This window comes from Phoca vitulina, unplaced genomic scaffold (assembly GCF_004348235.1).
Source record: "Phoca vitulina isolate PV1807 unplaced genomic scaffold, GSC_HSeal_1.0 scaffold25, whole genome shotgun sequence".
Lineage (NCBI taxonomy): Eukaryota > Metazoa > Chordata > Mammalia > Carnivora > Phocidae > Phoca > Phoca vitulina.
Window position 1 is genome coordinate 18,019,287 of NW_022589728.1, and position 19,336 is coordinate 18,038,622.

General features: G+C 39.0%; 1 protein-coding gene across 9 annotated transcripts in view; it reads left to right on the forward strand.

Annotated features, from left to right (window-relative positions):
* Nucleotides 1-19,336, forward strand: part of CSPP1 (centrosome and spindle pole associated protein 1) — a 170,897-nt gene continuing 151,561 nt past the window's right edge. For 7 of the 9 annotated variants that reach the window (XM_032421731.1, XM_032421740.1, XM_032421735.1 and 4 more), the window contains exons 1-2: nucleotides 1-152; nucleotides 9,218-9,326. In XM_032421731.1, coding sequence (XP_032277622.1) covers nucleotides 9,228-9,326 — 99 coding nt within the window. In that variant the 5' untranslated portion in view covers nucleotides 1-152; nucleotides 9,218-9,227. The remainder of the gene's footprint in view (nucleotides 153-9,217; nucleotides 9,327-19,336) is intronic. The other 2 variants (XM_032421738.1, XM_032421737.1) reach the window with 2 other exon arrangements.

Genomic DNA, 19,336 nt, shown 5'->3' on the forward strand with positions numbered 1-19,336 from the left:
GGGCGGGCGGAGGGCTTGGCTTAAGAGGCGGAGCAGGGCCGGTCGGCTTGTCACAGTGTTCCCGTGCTGGGCGGCCGTTGCCACTTCTTCGGCCCGCGAAGTTCTTCTCTTGGGCGCTGTGCGTCTTCCCCAACGCAAGCCCGCTCTCTTGAGTAAGCGTTAGTCCACCACTGGTGGGAAGCGGCCCTGGCGGGGTGTGGTCGGGGGGGAGGTGGTGTCCCAGGGTTGGGTTCGCGGCCCCGGGGCAGGGGCGGGGGCTCCCTGGGTGTGGAGGTCTCACGGCGGCCACGCTGGCCGCGGCGCGGGACTTACGGGGTTGGGAGGGCGGGGGTTCTCTGCCGGGTGAGGTCTCTCGGACGCCGGGCTAGGGGCGGTGCCCAAGTTACAGGGTTGAGGTCGGGGTCTCGGGGCTTCAGGGCTGGGGGCGGTATCCGAGGTACAGGATCCTGGTCCGGGTCTCGCAGCAGTTCGGCCGGGGGCGGTGCCTGGTTCCCGGGGACGAGGGTTCCAGGGGTCTCGCCGCTGCATGGTGGCTCGGGGGCGGTGCCCCGGTTACGCGGTCTGGACTTTGGGGCCCCAGCAGCCACCGCCGCCTTGGGTGCTGTGGAGACCCGGTTGCCTGACGACGCGTTGACGCTTCCTAACGGGGCCGCCACCCACAGCTCTGCCGCGTGCCTTCCCTCCCCAACAGCCCGCTCTCCGCTGCTGGGCTAAGCCTCCTGGAGCACTTTTCCTTTGCTTGGTGCTGGCTAATGGTTAACGTTTATTGCGTGTGCGCTCGGCGCGGTTCTGAGCGCTTTGCTTTGGAAGTGAAATTTATTTAATCACCACAGCCCTGTGAAGTTGGTGCTGTTAATACCCTGTTTTCCTTGAGCTCGAATCTCTCCTAATTGCCTTCCTGTTAGGATTGTTAACTGGGATTGGGATCCAATTTTCAGTAAATGTTAGCAGTGGGACTCATTTCTTGAAGTTGGCTCTCAGATTTTAGGATTCAAAAGTTTACCTTCATTTCCGGGAAGCAAACCAACACTTAGTTTCCAAAGACCTCGGAAAATGCCAAGAACATAATAGCAACCAATATAGGTTTGTAAAAAGCCATATATCCTCAGAGAGGTTCTATTTTATATGAAAGAATGGCATGTCATGTTGACAAGAGGGAATCCCACGTAAACTAGTGGGATGCTGCTTTCTTTTCTGCATATTCTCACTAGGAGGACACGGACTCTGGTGGTTAAATAGCTGCTTAAAATCATCCCCAGGGATGAAATTTTAGGTCTCCGTACAGATGACCTGAAACGGAGCGGGTGGTTTTAAATAGGATAAATTGAAACAGGATGGTTTCAGCACATTTTTACTCAAATGAAGTTCTCAGATAAGTGTGATTTATTACAAACTTTGAGCAGATTTCAGATTATTCTTTTAACATTCTGACTTGCGTTTCCACTGCTATACTGAGTGTGAGGCAAAGGTGTTTGAGCAAGTGTTCTGGCAATTTTGCATGACCCAAAGACCATCTAATTTATGCTAGTGTTATTCATCACCATTAGTGATGTAAGTTGCTAAAGGACTTATCAGACTTTTATGTATTCACTCTATCTGTACCCTAACTCTCAACCTTCCTCTCTCCTCCCAGTTACTTGTTAACAACATTTAGAGGGATTTGTTCAAATTTGGGTGTGCCCATGGAAGCACAGTGATGATGTGGATGTCATCTGCCAGGAAAAAAAGATTAAGTACTTTTCATTTGGTGGAAAGATCTCTGGAAGGATGGGAAATGAGATACATTGTTCTGGTTCACCTCCTCCCTTCTCTTCTAAGACTCTCAAAGGCTCCCTGCATGCCATGGACATATGTTATCACTCTCTGCTATTCTGTCTTCAGCCCTGTTCTCCCACTCTAAGGTCTCTTTTTCAAAGCAACCTTTTCTCCTATAGCTGTAATGATCATTTAAAAAACCTACTAAACCTTCCCCCCAACCCCCACTCCTGTCGTGCACTCTATTCTGAATTCCAGACATACTCAAGTTGTTTTCTTCATATTGCTGCTGGATCCTTTTTGGGTATTTCACATCAGTCCCTAACCCCAAGTTTGGCCAGATGTAGCCATGTGACATGGGGCATTATCTTGTCTAAATCTGAGGGCAGGGTCCATATCTTATACTTTCCATCCCCCTAGCATCTGAATAATGTCCTCCTAAGAGAGGGGAGTATTTTCTGTTTTTTTATGCTTCCATAGTGGGGAGGAAATTTACACTTCACCCCAGATGGTAAAGGATGGAAACATTTTCTCCTCTCTTTGTGATTGAAGAAATGGGGAGAAGGAATTGGACATACTCAGTTCTTTCTGGATCCTCTGTTAGATTCATCAAGGCTTAGCACAATGAGTGTATGTTTTGGTCTGCTTATATGTCTATCTATATGATAAACATAAAGGGCCTTAGTTTAAGATTTAGACATGTTGATTTTTTTTTTTTTTAGATTTTGTTTGTTTATTTGAGAGGCAGCAGAGTGAGACAGGGAGCATGAAAGGGCGTGGGCAGAGGGACAGGGATAAGCAGACTCCCCACTGAGCAGGGAGCCCGACACACAGGGCTCCATCCCAGGACCCTGGGATCATATCCTGAGCCGAAGGCAGACGCTTAACCGACTGAGCTACCCAGGTGCCCGTAGACATGTTCATTGGATTATGATAACCAAGTGTCAATTACTGGTGATTTAAATCCCAGTGTACTTTGGAGGCTTTCTTTAAAAAGGTGATTACTGATGTATACAGGTATTATGAAAATATAATGAGTTAATGAAACAGCTATAATTTGTTGATTTCTCAGCGTCAGGTGTGCCGTACACTTTATATGTACCATTTAGTTTTTTTTCTTCGTAACAGCTCTGGAGTAGATATTTCCATTTTACAGATGAGGAAAGTAAGAGGGAGGTTAAAGAACATATTGAGGTTGATCACATGGAGTCAATTAGTGATGGAATTGGGTTTCAAATCCAGATCTTTCAGTTAAACTATTTTCTTAAAAACTATTTATCATCTACATGCTACGTACATAGCTACTGGGGGAAAAACAACAACTTGGTAATAAGACCTTAAAAGAAGCTGTGAATGATTTTTACATTGTCGGGTGAAGGGAAAAAAAAAATCCCCTTTAGGTTTCTTTCAGCTGATTTTTCTTGTAACTTAATCTTTAAATTGTAAATATACTTAATTTATTTTGTACTTAAGCTGTACCCACCAACTCAGTCTATGTGATTCACTAAATCTTGAGTAATTTTGTAGTTGAAATATGTTTTATGTAAGTTTTCATATGCTTGAAGGAGTGAGGAAGAAAAAAGTGGTCATGACAGCTGAAAGCTGGGTTGCACTATCACCAAGGCCTTGGTGTTGCTAGGAATTGGCTTGGCACTACTGCTTAGGCTTGTTGTTCTTCCATTGAAGATAAAACAATTGCACAGAACATCAACATTCGACAAAGCTCTGTGTCTGTGATGGATCAAGAAAAAAACAATACCACTCCATAATCCTGTCCAAACACAGATAAAACATGAATGTTGTCTAAGCCGCAAAAGACCAAGCATCCCCTCTCCCAGTTGATGAGTGATGGCTGCCTCTTAACCAGTTACAGCTTTGGATAAGATTTGCTAAGATGTCCAATCATAGAATTACTCTCACTTTCTGACAGCCTTCAGTCCTGAGCAAAGCTCTGCTACCAAATCACCTAACAAGCTGCAAACCCTATTAGTCTTTTCTAACACCTTCATGCTGAGATACTCCACAGTTCCCCATGGTGGGTATCAAGGATGCGTCCCTTGATGCAATGAAAAATAAACCCAACTAGTTTAACCACAGTAGTGTTCCTGGTGGTCTTTGGAGGGCATTGTCAAGAGAAAGCTTTTTAGTATCTTTGACTCTTCAATTTAAAGATACTACAGTCTAATCAGATAGTAGAACAAAATTAGAAATGATTAAATGCATACTTATATCTAATAAATCTGATATTTTAGTTATGGCATAATATACATACTACCATTGTTTAAAAATATTACTAGGGTTATATAAAATCAGTTTTAGAATTTATAATGGATGTTGAAGTGTTAGATTAAAGGGGAGCACCTGGGTGACTCGGTTAAACGTCAGACTCTTGATCTCAGCTCAAGTCTTAATCTCAGGGTCATGAGTTTGAGCCCCATGTTGGGCTCCATGCTGGGTGTGGAGCCTACTTTAAAAAAAGAAAAGAAAAAAGTTACACTAAAGGGAAATTTAAGTATCTATAAATTCAAGAGAGATCTTCCAAAATTTGTTTAATTAAATGAACATGTTAATTTAATAATTGTTAACAGTATTTTGTGGAGACCTTAGATCAGAGTGAGAGGCTTGTTACTTTTTGTTTTTTAGATAATGACATTTCTGCTTAAATTTTGTATAAAATTCTGTTTCATATATGTATTATCCCATCATTATTTTTTATTTCTATTAGACATAAAATATTTAGGGAAATTAGGGGATTTTAAAAGTGATTTTTTTTTTTTTACATGAAAACTACTGTATGCTGTTGAGCTGTCTTGAATTTTTACTAGGAAAAATCTTTTGTCACAATTAGCAAATTAAAAATGGCTTAACTATGTTAACTTTTGTTGGTTTGGAATGTATTTTGTTAAAGCCCTATTTTAAAATCAGTGTTCTTTTTAGAAGTAAATAATAGAATGAAGTTCACATTATGTACTATTTAATTGATATAAATTTCAACTTTTTTTTTTTTTTTACAAGATTTTATTTGTTTATTTGACAGAGAGAGAGAGAGAGAGCACGAGCAGGGGGAGTGGCAGGCAGAGGGAAAGGGAGAAGCAGGCTCCCCGCTGAGCAGAGAGCCTGATGTGGGCTCCATCCCAGGATCCTGGGATCATGACCAGAGCCAAAGGCAGACACTTAACCCACGGAGCCACCCAGGTGCCCCTCAACATTTTTTTTTAGAGGTTTTATTTATTTGACAGAGAAAAAGAGAAAGGGGGGAGAGAGGGAAGTAGGGGGAGAGTATGCATAAGGAGAGGGAGCAGCAGAGGGAGAGGAAGAAGCAGGCTGTCCGCTGAGCAGGGAGCTCAATGCAGGGCTCTCCATCCCAGGACCCTGGGATCATGACTTGAGCTGAAGGCAGACGCTTAACCGACTGAGTCACCCAGATGCCCCAGCATTTTTTTTTTTTTTTTTTTTTTTTTAAGGTAAAGCTTACTTTTCTATATTTTTACAAGTTATTGTCCCACAAGTATTAAATTCTGTGGATGCTTTTTTTTTTTCTTTAACTCTCTTGCATTTGAAATTGTTGACCGGTTCTTTCTTGTATCTCTTTTTTTCCTCCACAAATTATGTTGACTGTGTCTTCTTTATATCCTTTTAAATATTCCTCTCTATTTTTTCCAGCTCCTTCTGTAACCCCCTCAAGTGAACATTGCCCAACATTTAGTTCTGGGTCATCTTTTTTTCCCTTTCCATGCTCATTTACCACGACTTAAACTATTATCTTTAACATAATCAACTCAAACATTTCTAATGTGGTCTTCTTCCTTGAATGTGTCTTGAATTTCTAAGTATCTGCTGGAAATTTCCATTAGCATATCTTACTAACTCCAACTTAACATATCTAAGCCAAACCTTTCCAGGCTAGCCAGCTTCTTGTAACTTATTCTTGTTCAGGATTCCATCCACATTTAGTTTCTTGGACTTAAAACCTTTGTCATCAGTGACTCCTTCTTTCTTGCCACACATCTAATTAGTCACTAAGTTTCATGTTTTTGAAAAAAAAAATTAAAAAAAATTCCAAGTTCAATAAGGAAAGGATAGTTTAAAGAATGGTGTTAGAATAATTTTATATCCACATGGAAAAAAAATTAAACCTTGATGACTCTTGGCACCATTTGCAGAAATTAACTTGAAATGGATCATAGACTTAAATATAAAACTAGAAAACTAAAAATGTAGAAGAAAGTATCAGCAATTTTGGGTTAGGCAAAAATTTCCTACATAGGACACAAAAAGCACAAATGATTGAAAATTGATGAAAAATGAATGAATTAGTGAATGAATTAATTGGACTTTATACAAATTAAAAAGTTTTGCTCTTTAGAAGACATCATCACACAGATGTTTACAGCAGCTTTATTCATAGTTGCTAAAATCTAGAAGCAACCAAAAATTTGGAGTACAAGAATGGATAAATATACTGTGGTGCATCCAGACAATATAATAATACTCAGTGCTAAAAAGAAATGAGCTACAAAGACAAAAAGACAGGGAGGAACCTTGGATGCATAGAAGTGAAAGAAGCCAATCTGAATAGGTTACATACTGTATGATTCCAACTGTTTGACTGTCTGGAATAGGCAAAACTATGGAGGCAGTAAAAAGATCAGTGGTTGTCAAGGTTCAGAGCAGAGGAAGGAATGAATAGGTGGAGCACAGAGGATTTGGGGGACAGTGAAGCTATTATGTATGAAACTGTAATAGTAGATACATGTTGTTATACCTATGTTTGAACCATAGAATGTATAACACCAAAAGTGAACCATAATGTAAACTATGAACTTTGGGTGATAATGATGTATTAATGTATGTTCATCACTAGTAACAAATGTACCACTTTGGTGGGGGATGTTGATAATAGGGGAGGCTATGCATGTGTGAGGGGATGTATGGGAAATCTGTACCTTATGCTCAGTTGTGCTGCGAGCCTAAAACTGCTCTAAAAAATAGTCTTATTAAAGAAAGAAAACTTAAACCATACGCTAAGAGATAATATTTACAAAACATGTTAGATAAAGAACTGGTATCCAGTATATATAAAGACCTCTTACAATTAAATAATAAAACAATTTAATTTTAAAAATTGGCATAAGATATGAATAGACATTTTGCCAGTGGTTAAATACATGGATATATGAATGGCAGATAAACACAGAAAAAGATGCTCAATGTTATAGTCTTCAAAGAAACGCAAATTAAAACCACAATCAGATGAACCACGAGAGACTATGGACTCTGAGAAACAAACTGAGGGTTCTAGAGGGGAGGGGGGTGGGGGGATGGGTTAGCCTGGTGATGGGTATTAAAGAGGGCATGTTCTGCATGGAGCACTGGGTGTTATATGCAAACAATGAATCATGGAACACTACATCAAAACAAACAAACAAACAAACCAAAAAAAACCCCACAATCAGATACTATTACATATCCAGTGACTAAGGATCAAAAATGGAATGACTAACATCCAAAAGACTGAAAATACCCAGGGTTGGTCAGGATGCACTGCTGGTTGCAATGTAAAATGGTCCAGCTATGTTATACTTAGAGGAACAGTTTTGCAGTTCCTCAAAATGTTAAACGTGTTACATATGACTCAGTAATTCCAGTCCTAGGTACATGTCTAACAGAACTCAAAGCATATGTCCATGCAAAAACCTGAACACAAATGTTCATAGCAGCATTATTCATAAATAGCCCCCAAATAGAAACAATCCAAATGTCTAGTAATGGGTAAATAGGTAAACTGGTATTTCCATACAATGGAATACTGCTTAGCAATAAAAATACCCCCTACTTACTGATAGATGTAACTACAAGGATGAATCTCAAAAACATTTTTAAGTGAAAGAAGCCAGACTACATATTGTATGATCCAATTATATGAAATTTCTACATTAGTCAAAAACCATAGAGACAAAGCAGATTGGTGGTTGCCTGAGGAGGGTGGGAGTAAGGACTGACTACAAAAAGGCACAGGGGAACTTCTTGGGGTCATAGAGGCATTAGAAAATGTGATTGTGGTGATAATTGCACAACTGTGAATTCACCAAAACTTAGGGAAATTGTTCAGTAAAGTGAGTAAATTTATGAATATAAGAATTCCAGGCCTTACTGGAAAAAAAAAAAAGGAATTCATGAGTCCATACTGATAATAAGCTGATAAATACATCGGAGGAAGGAAGGGCTCATAGAATAGAATAAGTGCCAACTGGTAAATAAATATGCAGGGAGTGGTAGAATTGGAAAATTAGTATTTTGTAGCCATCTTGATTGAAAGATTCCATCAGTTAAGAATCACCAGTTGTTGCTAAATCCAGGAAATTTTGAGTGGAAGAAGTGTTTGCATGTTCTAAATGTATCTCCCTATGGGCTGATTATTAGTTACAAGGGAAAGTCGTGCAGAAATCAGACAGCATGTAGACCAGGCAATCAAAAATAATATCACTAATGAAGGGCAAAGGGACATGTGTGTCTCTAATTGTTGACACTTTGAAAGGACACATCACCATGTAAGTAGTATTTCACTTGAGAATGCATAAACTGAATTTAATTTATAAAGTTACAGTAGGCAAACCCCAAAAGGGGAAGTTCTGCTAGAAGTGTTGGTGTTAGGTGGGCCATATTGAAAAAACAATGTTATGAAAAACAAAGGAAGGTTGTGGAAATTTTCCAGATTGAAGGAGGCTAAAGACGCATAAAAAAGAATTGCAACACTTGACCTGGACTGGGTCTTGAGCTGGAGGGAGAGAAAAATAAGCTGTAAAGGGCACTGTTAGGTCATTTGACAAAATTGGAACATGGACAGTAGATTAGATATAAAAATCAGTGTTGCTGAAGTTGATAATTATATTGAAGTCTGTAGGAACAATCTAATTCTTAATACACTCTTAAGTGTTTAGGGGTAAATGTATGTAATTCACCCTCTGAAAAATTTTAGATAAAATTGTATGTGTAGAGAGAATGAACTTGTGTGCACAAAGAACAAAGCAAGTTGTGCAAAATCTTAATAGGAAATAGGTAAAGAATATATGGGTGTTCATTGTGCTGTTCTTATTGTAACTTTTTTTGTTTGAAATTACCTCCAAATAATTAAAGCACTTCTTTAAAAGTTTTTCTTTTCTTTTTTTTTTTGACTTATGAATCAAAGTGTGTGTGTGTGTGTGTGTGTGTGTGTGAGAGAGAGAGAGATGATGATGGTAGTTGTGCATATTCTTTTTTATTTCTTTTCAGATATTTAATATATGTCATAGGTTTTGGGGGTGGGTTGGGAGAGAAGCAAGCAGGAATATTTTGGTCAAGCTTATTTGAATTTCTCAGTTTGGTAAGTGAAATTGAATACTAAATGTGGGCTAAGCTTGCGTGTTGTTAATTATCCTAAAAATACTGTGGTATAGCTGTGCTGATGAAGTTTGTTTTTTAGTATCTGCAAAATGGCTGATAATTTGGATGAGTTTATTGAAGAGCGAAAAGCCAAACTGGCCAAAGACAAAGCAGAACTGGAAAGTGATCCACCTTACATGGAAATGAAGGTAAAGTTAATAATTTTCTTTCAACATGTTTCATTAAAATTGTCTCTGAAGATTAGCTTTGTGTAAATGCAAAACATCCTCTTCATGGGCGCCTGGGTGGCTCAGATGGTTAAGCGTCTGCCTTCGGCTCAGGTCATGATCCCGGGGTCCTGGGATCGAGTCCCGCATCGGGCTCCCTGCTAGGCGGGGAGCCTGCTTCTCCCTCTGCCTCTGCCTCTCTCTCTCTCTCTCTCTGACTCTCATGAATAAAAAAAAAAACAAACAAAAAAAACCATCCTCTTCAGTGAGTGAGAATCTTCTGTTTCATACTTTTCTTTGGGTGTCGTGTCACTCAGAGTCTGAGAGCCTGATTCTGGACAAGATTGCATTGATTTTGAATGTAGTTTTTCTGTTGTGTTTTGTATCTCAGTTTCTTCTCTCTTATTAGGGTTTATAATAATAATTGCTGTGCTTCATAATATGATTAGGAGACTACTTCTAGTACAAGGAGCTCTCAGAATGTGATAGATATAAAAACATGTTCTCATATTCTATGTAATCTAAGTGAAAAGTACAACTTCAATAAATTAGTGTCTTAAATTTTTTTTTTTAAATTTACAAAAGTGATTTTATTGGAATAGTTTATTTTGGTATATTTGCTTTTCAGATTAGAATTTGTTCAAGTGTTTCTGAAAGCAATGTTTGAAAAAGCTTCCTTAAAGCTTTCCTAGTTTTGGTGAAAGAGTGATTAATCCATTTAGTGAATACTTAATGAGACTGTGCTAGATACTATGTTAAGTTCTACTATAGCACTAATCTAGACAGATGGGGCACTTTCTCTCTTGAGCTCAATGTATTGATAATATATAGGATATAGATCAATCTTGTCCATCATATAGTCCATTTTAATCAGAGTCACCGTATATATTGGCTTGCCCAAGACAGTCCTGGTTTACCTATTGTCCAGTGTCGCATCTGGTTTAGCATTTGTCTTGGGCAAAGGTATGGGCATCTGGTTGACATAAATAATATGGTTACCGTCATTATGAGGGAATTTTACTTACATAGCTAATATTTATTGTGTGCTAATTATGGAAGAGGCTTAGTCTTTTATTCTATTTTTTTAATTCCAGTATAATTAACATACAGTGTTATATTAGTTGCTGGTGTACGATACAGTGATTCAGCAATTCTGTACATTACTCATTGCTCATCATTCTAAGTATACTCCTAATGCTCTTCACCCCCAGCCACCATCCCTCTGGCAACCACCAGTTTGTTCTCCAAATTTAAGGGCCTGTTTTTGATTGTCTTTTTTCTTTGTTTTGTTTCTTAAATTCCACATATGAGTAAAATCTCATGGTATTTGTCTTTCTCTGATTGACTTATTTCCCTTAGTATAATACCCTCTGGATTCATCCATGTTGTTGCAAATGGTGAGAGTTCATTCTTTTTTATGGCTGAACAATACTCCATTGTGTATATATGTATGTGTGTATGTGTGTATATCTATGGATAAATGCTTGGGTTGCTTCCATATCTTGCTGTTGTAAATAATACTGCAATAAACATAGGGTTGCACATATCTTTTTGAATTCATGTTTTCATTTTCTTTGGGTAAAATATCCAGTAGTGGAAATACTGGATCATACGGTAATTTTTTTTTTAATTTTTTGAGGAATCTCCACCCCGATTTCCACAGTGGCTGCACCAGTCTTCACTCCCACCAAAAGTACATGAGGGATTCTCTTTTCTCCATATCCTCACCAACACTTGTTTCTTGTGTTTTTGATTGTTGCCATTCTGACTGGTTAAGGTGATATTTCATTGTGGTTTTGATTTGCATTTCTCTGATGGTTAGTGATGGTGAACATCTTCTCATGTGTCTGTTGGCCATCTGTAGGTCTTCTTTGGAAAAACGTGTATTCAGGTCCTTTACCCATTTTTAAATTGGGGTTTTGGTGGTGTTTAAGTTCTTTGTATATTTTGGGTATTAACCTGTTATTGAATATATCATTTGCAAATATCTTTTCCCATTTGGTGGGTTGTTTTTTTTTGTTTTGTTGATGGTTTCCTTTGCTGGAGGAAGCTTTTTATTTTGATGTAGTCCCAATAGTTAAATTTTGCCAAAGGACACATACCTAGAAAAATCATGGTAAGGCCAGTGTCCAAGAGCTTATTGCTTATGTTTTCTTCTAGGAGTTTTATGGTTTCAGGCCTCACATTTAGGTCTTAATCCATTTTGGATTTATTTTTGTGTGTGGTGTAAGAAAGTCATCCAGTTTCATTCATTCGCATGTTGCTGTCTGGTTTCCCAACACCATTTGTTGAAGAGACCGTCTTTTTCCCACTGCATATTCTTGTCTCTGCTGTTGCAGATTAATTGACCATATATGCTTGAGTTTATTTCTGGGCTTTCTATTCTGTTCCATTGATCTATGTGTCTATTTTTGTACCACAACCATACTATTTCAATGACTACAGCTTTGTAGTATATCTTAAAATCTGGGATTGTGGTACTTCCAGTTTTTTGGTTCTTTTTTAAGATTGCTTTGGCTACTTGGGGTCTTTTGCGGTTCCATACAAATTTTACAATTATTCTATTTCTGTGAAAAATGCTATTGGTATTTTGATAGAAATTGCATTAAATCGGTAGATTGCTTTGGGTAGTGTGGACATTTTAACAATGTTCTTCTAATCCATGAGCATGGAATATCTTTCCATTTGGGCATCTTTTTGAATTTGTTGAGACTTAATTTGTTGCCTAATATGTCATCTATTCTGGAGAATGTTTCATGTACACTTGAAAAGATCGTGTATTCTGCTGATTTAATAAGATGGAATGTTTCTGAATGTATCTGTTAGATCCACCTGTTAAATGTGTCATTTGAAGCCACTGTTTCCTTGTTGGTTTTCTGTTTGGATGATCTATTTATTGTTGTATGTGGGTGTTAAAATCTCCTGTTTACTACTATTACTACCAATACTATCATTACTATCAATAGTAGTATTGATTGGTACTTCCTTTATGTTAGTTAATAGCTGCTTTATGTATTTGGGTGCTCCCACGTTGGGTACATAAATATTTACAATTGTAATGTCTCCTTGTTGAATTATTCCCTTTATGATTCTGTAGTGTTCTTCTTTGCCTCTTGTTACAGTCTTTGTTTTAAAGTCTGTCTAATATAAGTATTGTTACCCCATCTTTCTTTTCACTTCCATTTGCATGCTAAATGTTATTCTGTCCCTTCACTTCTTTGATTTATTTATCTATTATTTACTTATTTATTTAAAAAATTTATTAACACATAATGTATTATTTGTTTCAGGGGTACAGGTCTGCGATTCATCAGTCTTACACAATTCACAGCGCTCATCATAGTACATACCCTCCCCAGTGTCCATCACCCAGCCACCCCATCCCTCCCACCCCCTCTACTCCAGCAGCCCTCAGTTTGTTTCCTGAGATTAAGAGTCTCTTATGGTTTGTCTCCCTCTCTGGTTTTGTCTTGTTTCATTTTTCCCTCCCTTTCCCTATGGTCCTCTGTCTTGTTTCTCAAGATCCTCATATCAGTGAGATCATATGATACTTATCTTTCTCTGATTGACTTATTTCACTTAGCACAATACCCTCTAGTTCCATCCACGTCATTGCAAATGGCAAGACTTCATTTTTTTGATGGCTGCATAATACTCCAGTGTGTGTGTGTGTGTGTGTGTGTGTGTGTGTACGTACACGTGTATCACATAATCTTTATCCATTCATCTGTTGATGGACATCTAGGCTCTTTCCATAGTTTGGCTATTGTGGACATTGCTGCTATAAACATCAGGGTGCATGTGCCCCTTCGGATCACTACATTTGTATCTTTGGGTTAAATACCCAGTAGTGCAATTGCTGGGTCATAGGGTAGCTCTATTTTCAACTTTTGAGGAACCTCCATACTGTTTTCCAGAGTGGCTGCACCAGCTTGCATTCCTACCAACAGTGTAGGAGGGTTCCCCTTCCTCCGCATCCTCTCCAACATCTGTCGTCTCCTGCTTTGTTCATTTTAGCCATTCTGACTGGTGTGAGGTGGTACCTCATTGAGGTTTTGATTTGGATTTCCCTGATGCATTGTTGAGCACTTTTTCATGTGTCTGTTGGCCATCTGGATGTCTTCTTTGCAAAAATGTCTGTTCATGTCTTCTGCCCATTTCTTGATTGGATCATTTGTTCTTTGGGTGTTGAGTTTGATAAGTTTTCAATAGATTTGGGATACTAGCCCTTTATCTGATATGTAATTTGCAAATATCTTCTCCCATTCTGTCGGTTGTCTTTTGGTTTTATTGACGGTTTCCTTTGCTGTGCAAAAGCTTTTTATCTTGATGAAGTCCCAATAGTTCATTTTTGCGCTTGCTTCCCTTGCCTTTGGTGATGTTTCTAGGAAGAAGTTGCTGCGGCTGAGGTCGAAGAGGTTGCTGCCTGTGTTCTCCTCTAGGATTTTGATGGACTTCTGTCTCACATTTAGGTCTTTCATCCATTTTGAGTCTATTTTTGTGTGTGGTGTAAGGAAATGGTCCAGTTTCATTCTTCTGCATGTGGCTGTCCAGTTTTCCCAACACTATTTGTTGAAGAGACTGTCTTTTTTCCATTGGACATTCTTTCCTGCTTTGTCGAAGATTAGTTGACCATAGAGTTGAGGGTCCATTTCTGGGCTCTCTATTCTGTTCCATTGATCTATGTGTCTGGTTTTGTGCCAGTACCATACTGTCTTGATGATGACAGCTTTGTAATAGAGCTTGAAGTCCGGAATTGTGATGCCACAGGCTTTGCTTTTCTTTTTCAACATTCCTCTGGCTATTTGGGGTCTTTTCTGGTTCCATACAAATTTTAGGATTATTTGTTCCATTTCTTTGAAAAAAGGTGATGGTATTTTGATAGGGATTGCATTAAATGTGTAGATTGCTCTAGGTAGCATTGACATTTTCACAATATTTGTTCTTCCAGTCCATGAGCATGGAAGGTTTTTCCATTTCTTTATGTCTTCCTCAATTTCTTTCATGAGTATTTTATAGTTTTCTGAGTACAGATCCTTTGCCTCTTTGGTTAGGGTTATTCCTAGGTATCTCATGGTTTTGGGTGCAGTTGTAAATGGGATCGACTCCTTAATTTCTCTTTCTTCTGTCTTGTTGTTGTATAGGAATGCCACTGATTTCTGTGCATTGATTTTATATCCTGCCACTTTACTCAATTCCTGTATGAGTTCTAGCGGTTTTGGGGTGGAGTCTTTTGGGTTTTCCACATAAAGTATCATATCATCTGCAAAGAGTGAGAGTTTGACTTCTTCTTTGCCTATTCGGATGCCTTTGATTTCTTTTTGTTGTCTGATTGCTGTGGCTAGGACTTCTAATACTATGTTGAATAGCAGTGGTGATAGTGGACATCCCTGCCGTGTTCCTGACCTTAGTGGGAAAGCCCTCAGTTTTTCCCCATTGAGAATGATATTCGCTGTGGGTTTTTCATAGATGGCTTTTATGATATTGAGGTAGGTACCCTCTATCCCTGCACTGTGAAAAGTTTTAATCAAGATGTCACATGCTTTTTCTGCATCTATTGAGAGGATCATATGGTTCTTGTTCTTTTTTTTATTAATGTATTGTATCACATTGGTTGATTTGCGGATGTTGAACCGCCCTTGCAGCCCAGGAATAAATCTCACTTGGTCGTGGTGAATAATCCTTTCAATGTACTGTTGGATCCTATTGGCTAGGGTTTTGGTGAGAATTTTTGCATCCATGTTCATCAGGGATATTGGTCTGTAGTTCTCCTTTTTGATGGGGTCTTTGTCTGGTTTTGGGATCAAGATAATGCCTCATAAAACGAGTTTGGAAGTTTTCCTTCCATTTCTATTTTTTGAAACAGTTTCAGAAGAATAGGTATTAATTCTTCTTTGACTGTTTGATAGAATTCCCCTGGGAAGCCATCTGGCCCTGGGCTCTTGTTTGTTAGGAGATATTTGATGACTGCTTCAATTTCCTTAGTGGTTATGGGTCTGTTCAGGTTTTCTCTTTCTTCCTGGTTCAGTTTTGATAGTTTGTATATCTCTAGGAAATGCATCCATTTCTTCCAGATTGCCTAATTTGTTGTAATATAGTTGCTCATAATATGTTCTTATAGTTGTTTGTATTGCTTTGTGTTGGTTGTGATCTCTCCTCTTTCATTCATGATTTTATTTATTTGGGTCATTTCTCTTTTCTTTTTGATAAGTCTGGCCAGGTGTTTATCAATCTTCTTAATTCTTTCAAAGAACCAGCTCCTAGTTTCGTTGATATGTTCTACTGTTCTTTTGGTTTCTATTTCATTGATTTCTGCTCTGATCTTTATTTCTCGTCTCCTGCTGCATTTAGGCTTTATTTGTTGTTCTTTCTCCAGCTCCTTTAGGTGTAGGGTTAGGTTGTGTACTTGAGACCTTTCTTGTTTCTTGAGAAAGGCTTGTATTGCTATATACTTTCCTCTTAGGACCACATTTGCTGCATCCCAAAGATTTTGAACAGTTGTTTTTTCATTTTCATTTGTTTCCATGAATTTTTTTTTAATTCTTCTTTAATTTCCTGGTTGACCCATTCGTTCTTTAGTAGGATGCTCTTTAGCCTCCATGTATTTGAGTTCTTTCCGACTTTCCTCTTGCGACTGAGTTCTAGTTTCAAAGCATTGTGGTCTGAAAATATGCAGGGAATGGTCCCAATCTTTTGGTACTGGTTGAGACCTGATTTGTGACCCAGGATGTGATCTATCCACGGGCACTAGAGAAGAATGTGTATTCTGTTGCTTTGGGATGGAATGTTCTGACTATATCTGTGAAGTCCATCTGGTCCATTGTGTCATTGAAAGTCTTTATTTCCTTGTTGATCTTTTGTTTAGATGATCTGTCCATTTCATTGAGGGGGGTGTTAAAGTCCCCTACTATTATTGTATTATTGTCCTTGTGTTTCTTTGATTTTGTTATTAATTGGCTTATATAATTGGCTGCTCCCATGTTAGGGGCATAAATATTTACAGTTGTTAGATCTTCTTGTTGGATGGACCCTTTAAGTATGATATAGTATCCTTCCTCATCTCTTATTACATTCTTTGGTTTAAAATCTAATTTGTCTGATATAAGGATTGCCATCCCAGCTTTCTTTTGGTGTCCATTAGCATGGTAAATGGTTTTCCACCCGTTCACTTTCAATCTGGAGGTATCTTTAGGTCTAAAATGAGTCTCTTGCAGGGGCACCTGGGTGGCTCAGTCAGTTGGGCATCTGCCTTCGGCTCAGGTCATGATCTCAGGGTCCTGGGATCGAGCCCCGCATCAGGCTCTCTGATAAGCGGGGAGTCTGCTTCTCCCTCTCACTCTCCCTCTTACTCTCTCTCTGTACGTGCTTTCTCTCTCTCTCAAATAAAAAAATAAAAATAAAAAAATAAAATGAGTCTCTTGCAGACAGCATATCGATGGGTCTTGTTTTTTTTTTTTTTTTTTAATCCAGTCTGATACCCTGTGTCTTTTGATTGGGGCATTTAGCCCTTTACATTCAGGGTAACTATTGAAAGAGATGAAAATAGTGCCATTGTATTGCCTGTAAGGTGACTGTTACCATAGATTTTCTCTGTTCCTTTCTTGTCTATGTTGCTTTTGGGTTTGTTCTTTGCTTAGAGGACCCCTTCCAATATCTCTCGTAGGTCTGGTTTGATGTTCGCAAATTCCTTTAGTTTTTGTTTGTCCTGGAAGCTTTTTATCTCTCCTCTTTTCAGTGACAGCCTAGCTGGATATAGTATTCTTGGCTGCATATTTTTCTCGTTTAATGCTCTGAATATATCATGCCAGTCCTTTCTGGTCTGCCAGGTCTCTGTGGCTAGGTCTGCTGCCAATCTAATGTTTCTGCTGTTGTAGGTTACAGACTTCTTGTCCTGAGCTGCTTTCAGGATTTTCTCTTTGCCTCTGAGACTTGTGAGTTTTACTATTAGATGTTGGGGTGTTGACCTATTTTTATTGATTTTGAGGGGGGTTCTCTGTGCCTCCTGGATTTTGATGCCTGTTTCCTTCCCCAAATTAGGGAAGTTCTCTGCTATAATTTGCTCCAATATACCTTCTGCCCTTCTCTCTCTTTCTTCTTCTTCTGGGATCCCAAGTATTCTAATGTTGTTTCCCTTTATGGTATCACTTACCTCTCGAATTCTGCCCTCGTGATCCAGTAGTTGTTTATCTCTTTTTCTCAGCTCTTTATTCTCCATCATTTGGTCTTCTATATCACTAATTATCTCTCCTGCGTCATTTATCCTAGCAGTTAGAGCCTCCATTTTTGATTTCGACTTGGTTAGATTTTAGTTCTTTTATTTCTCCAGAAAGTGATTCTCTAGTATTTTCTGCTTTTTTTCAAGCCCAGCTAGTATCTTTATAGTCGTCATTCTGAACTCTATTTCTGACATCTTACTAATGTCCATATTGATCAGTTCCCTGGCAGTTGGTACTGCCTCTTGTTCTTTTTTTTTGAGGTGAGTTTTTCCGTCTTGTCATTTTGTCCAGAGGAGAATAGCTAAATGAGAGAACAAAATGCTAACAGGGTAACAGTGACCCCAGAAAAATATACACTAAACAAATCTGAGGAGACCCGAAACTGGGGGGAACATAAAGGGGGGGAAGAATATGATCAGGCTGGTGAATAGAACAGAGCCACACACTAGGTTTTGGGTGGATTTTGGCCCGTTAGAAGAAATTGCTTCCCAAAATTTTAAAGAAAGAAAAACTTATATATATAGATAAGGGTAAATACAATGAAGGGATGGAATATGACTGTAAAGATGAAAATTAAAAAAGATTTAGAGGGCGCCTGGGTGGCTCAGTCGGTTAAGCGGCTGCCTTTGGCTCAGGTCATGATCCCAGGGTCCTGGAATCGAGCCCCGCATCGGGCTCCCTGCTTGGCGGGGAGCCTGCTTCTCCCTCTCCCTCTGCCTGCCTCTCTGCCTACTTGTTCTCTCTCTCTCTGTTTCTCTGTTAAATAAATAAATAAAATCTTAAAAAAAAAAAAAGATTTAGAAAAGGAAGTGATGATAAGTTGGTTGAAAAAAACGAAAAAATTAAAAAAAAAAAGAATGTGATCAGACAGGAGACTAGGACAATGTCATACACTAGATTTAGGGTACATTTTTGTTTGTTAGAATAAACTGTAGCCCAAAATGTTAAATAAAAACTTATATATATACAAAAAATAAGGTTAAATACAATGAAGGGATAAAATATGAATGTAAAAGTGAAAATTAAAAATTTTAAGAAAGGAATTGATAAGATGTTGGTTGAAAAAGGGAAGAAAAATTCAACTAAAAAAAACCAAAAAAAACAATAAAGAAAATTTAAAAAATTAACTTCGAAAGACTGAAGCATCATGGGGATAAAAGCCATGAATCCTATGTGCTGTATTCCTCTAGGGTTGGGGTTTTGTCTTTTCATTGATTGGTAAACTTGGTCTTGGCTGGATGTTCTTGCTGATCTTCTGGGGGAGGGACCTGTTGCAGTGATTCTCAAATGCCTCTGCCTGAGGCGGAAATTCCCCACTCTTGCCGGGGGTGGGCTAGGTAATCTGCTTGGGTTTGCTCTCAGGAGCTTTTGTTCCCTGCAAGCTTTCCGTACAGCTTTGTAGGATGAGAGTGAAAATGGCGGCCTCCCAGTGTCCACCCCGGAGGAGCCGAGAACTCGGGGCCCCACTCCTCAGTGAGCCCTCAGAGAAAAGCAATCACTCCTGTCTCCCTGGACTCTGGCTGGACTCCGTGCTCACCTGGCCTGTGACCGAGCATTTCTATCTCTGGCACATGACCCCGTTTGGAGTCCCAAACCCAGGAGATCCTGCATTGGGTTCCTGCGTCGCTCCTCCCCGGGGGAGGATCTGCTACTTGTTGGGTCCCTGCTTGAACAGTGGCCCGACTATGCCACGGATCACGGTTTATGGCAAACCTGAGCTGAGAACCCACTCCTCGGCTCTGTCTCTGCAGCTGGCTTCCCTGCTCCGATACCTGG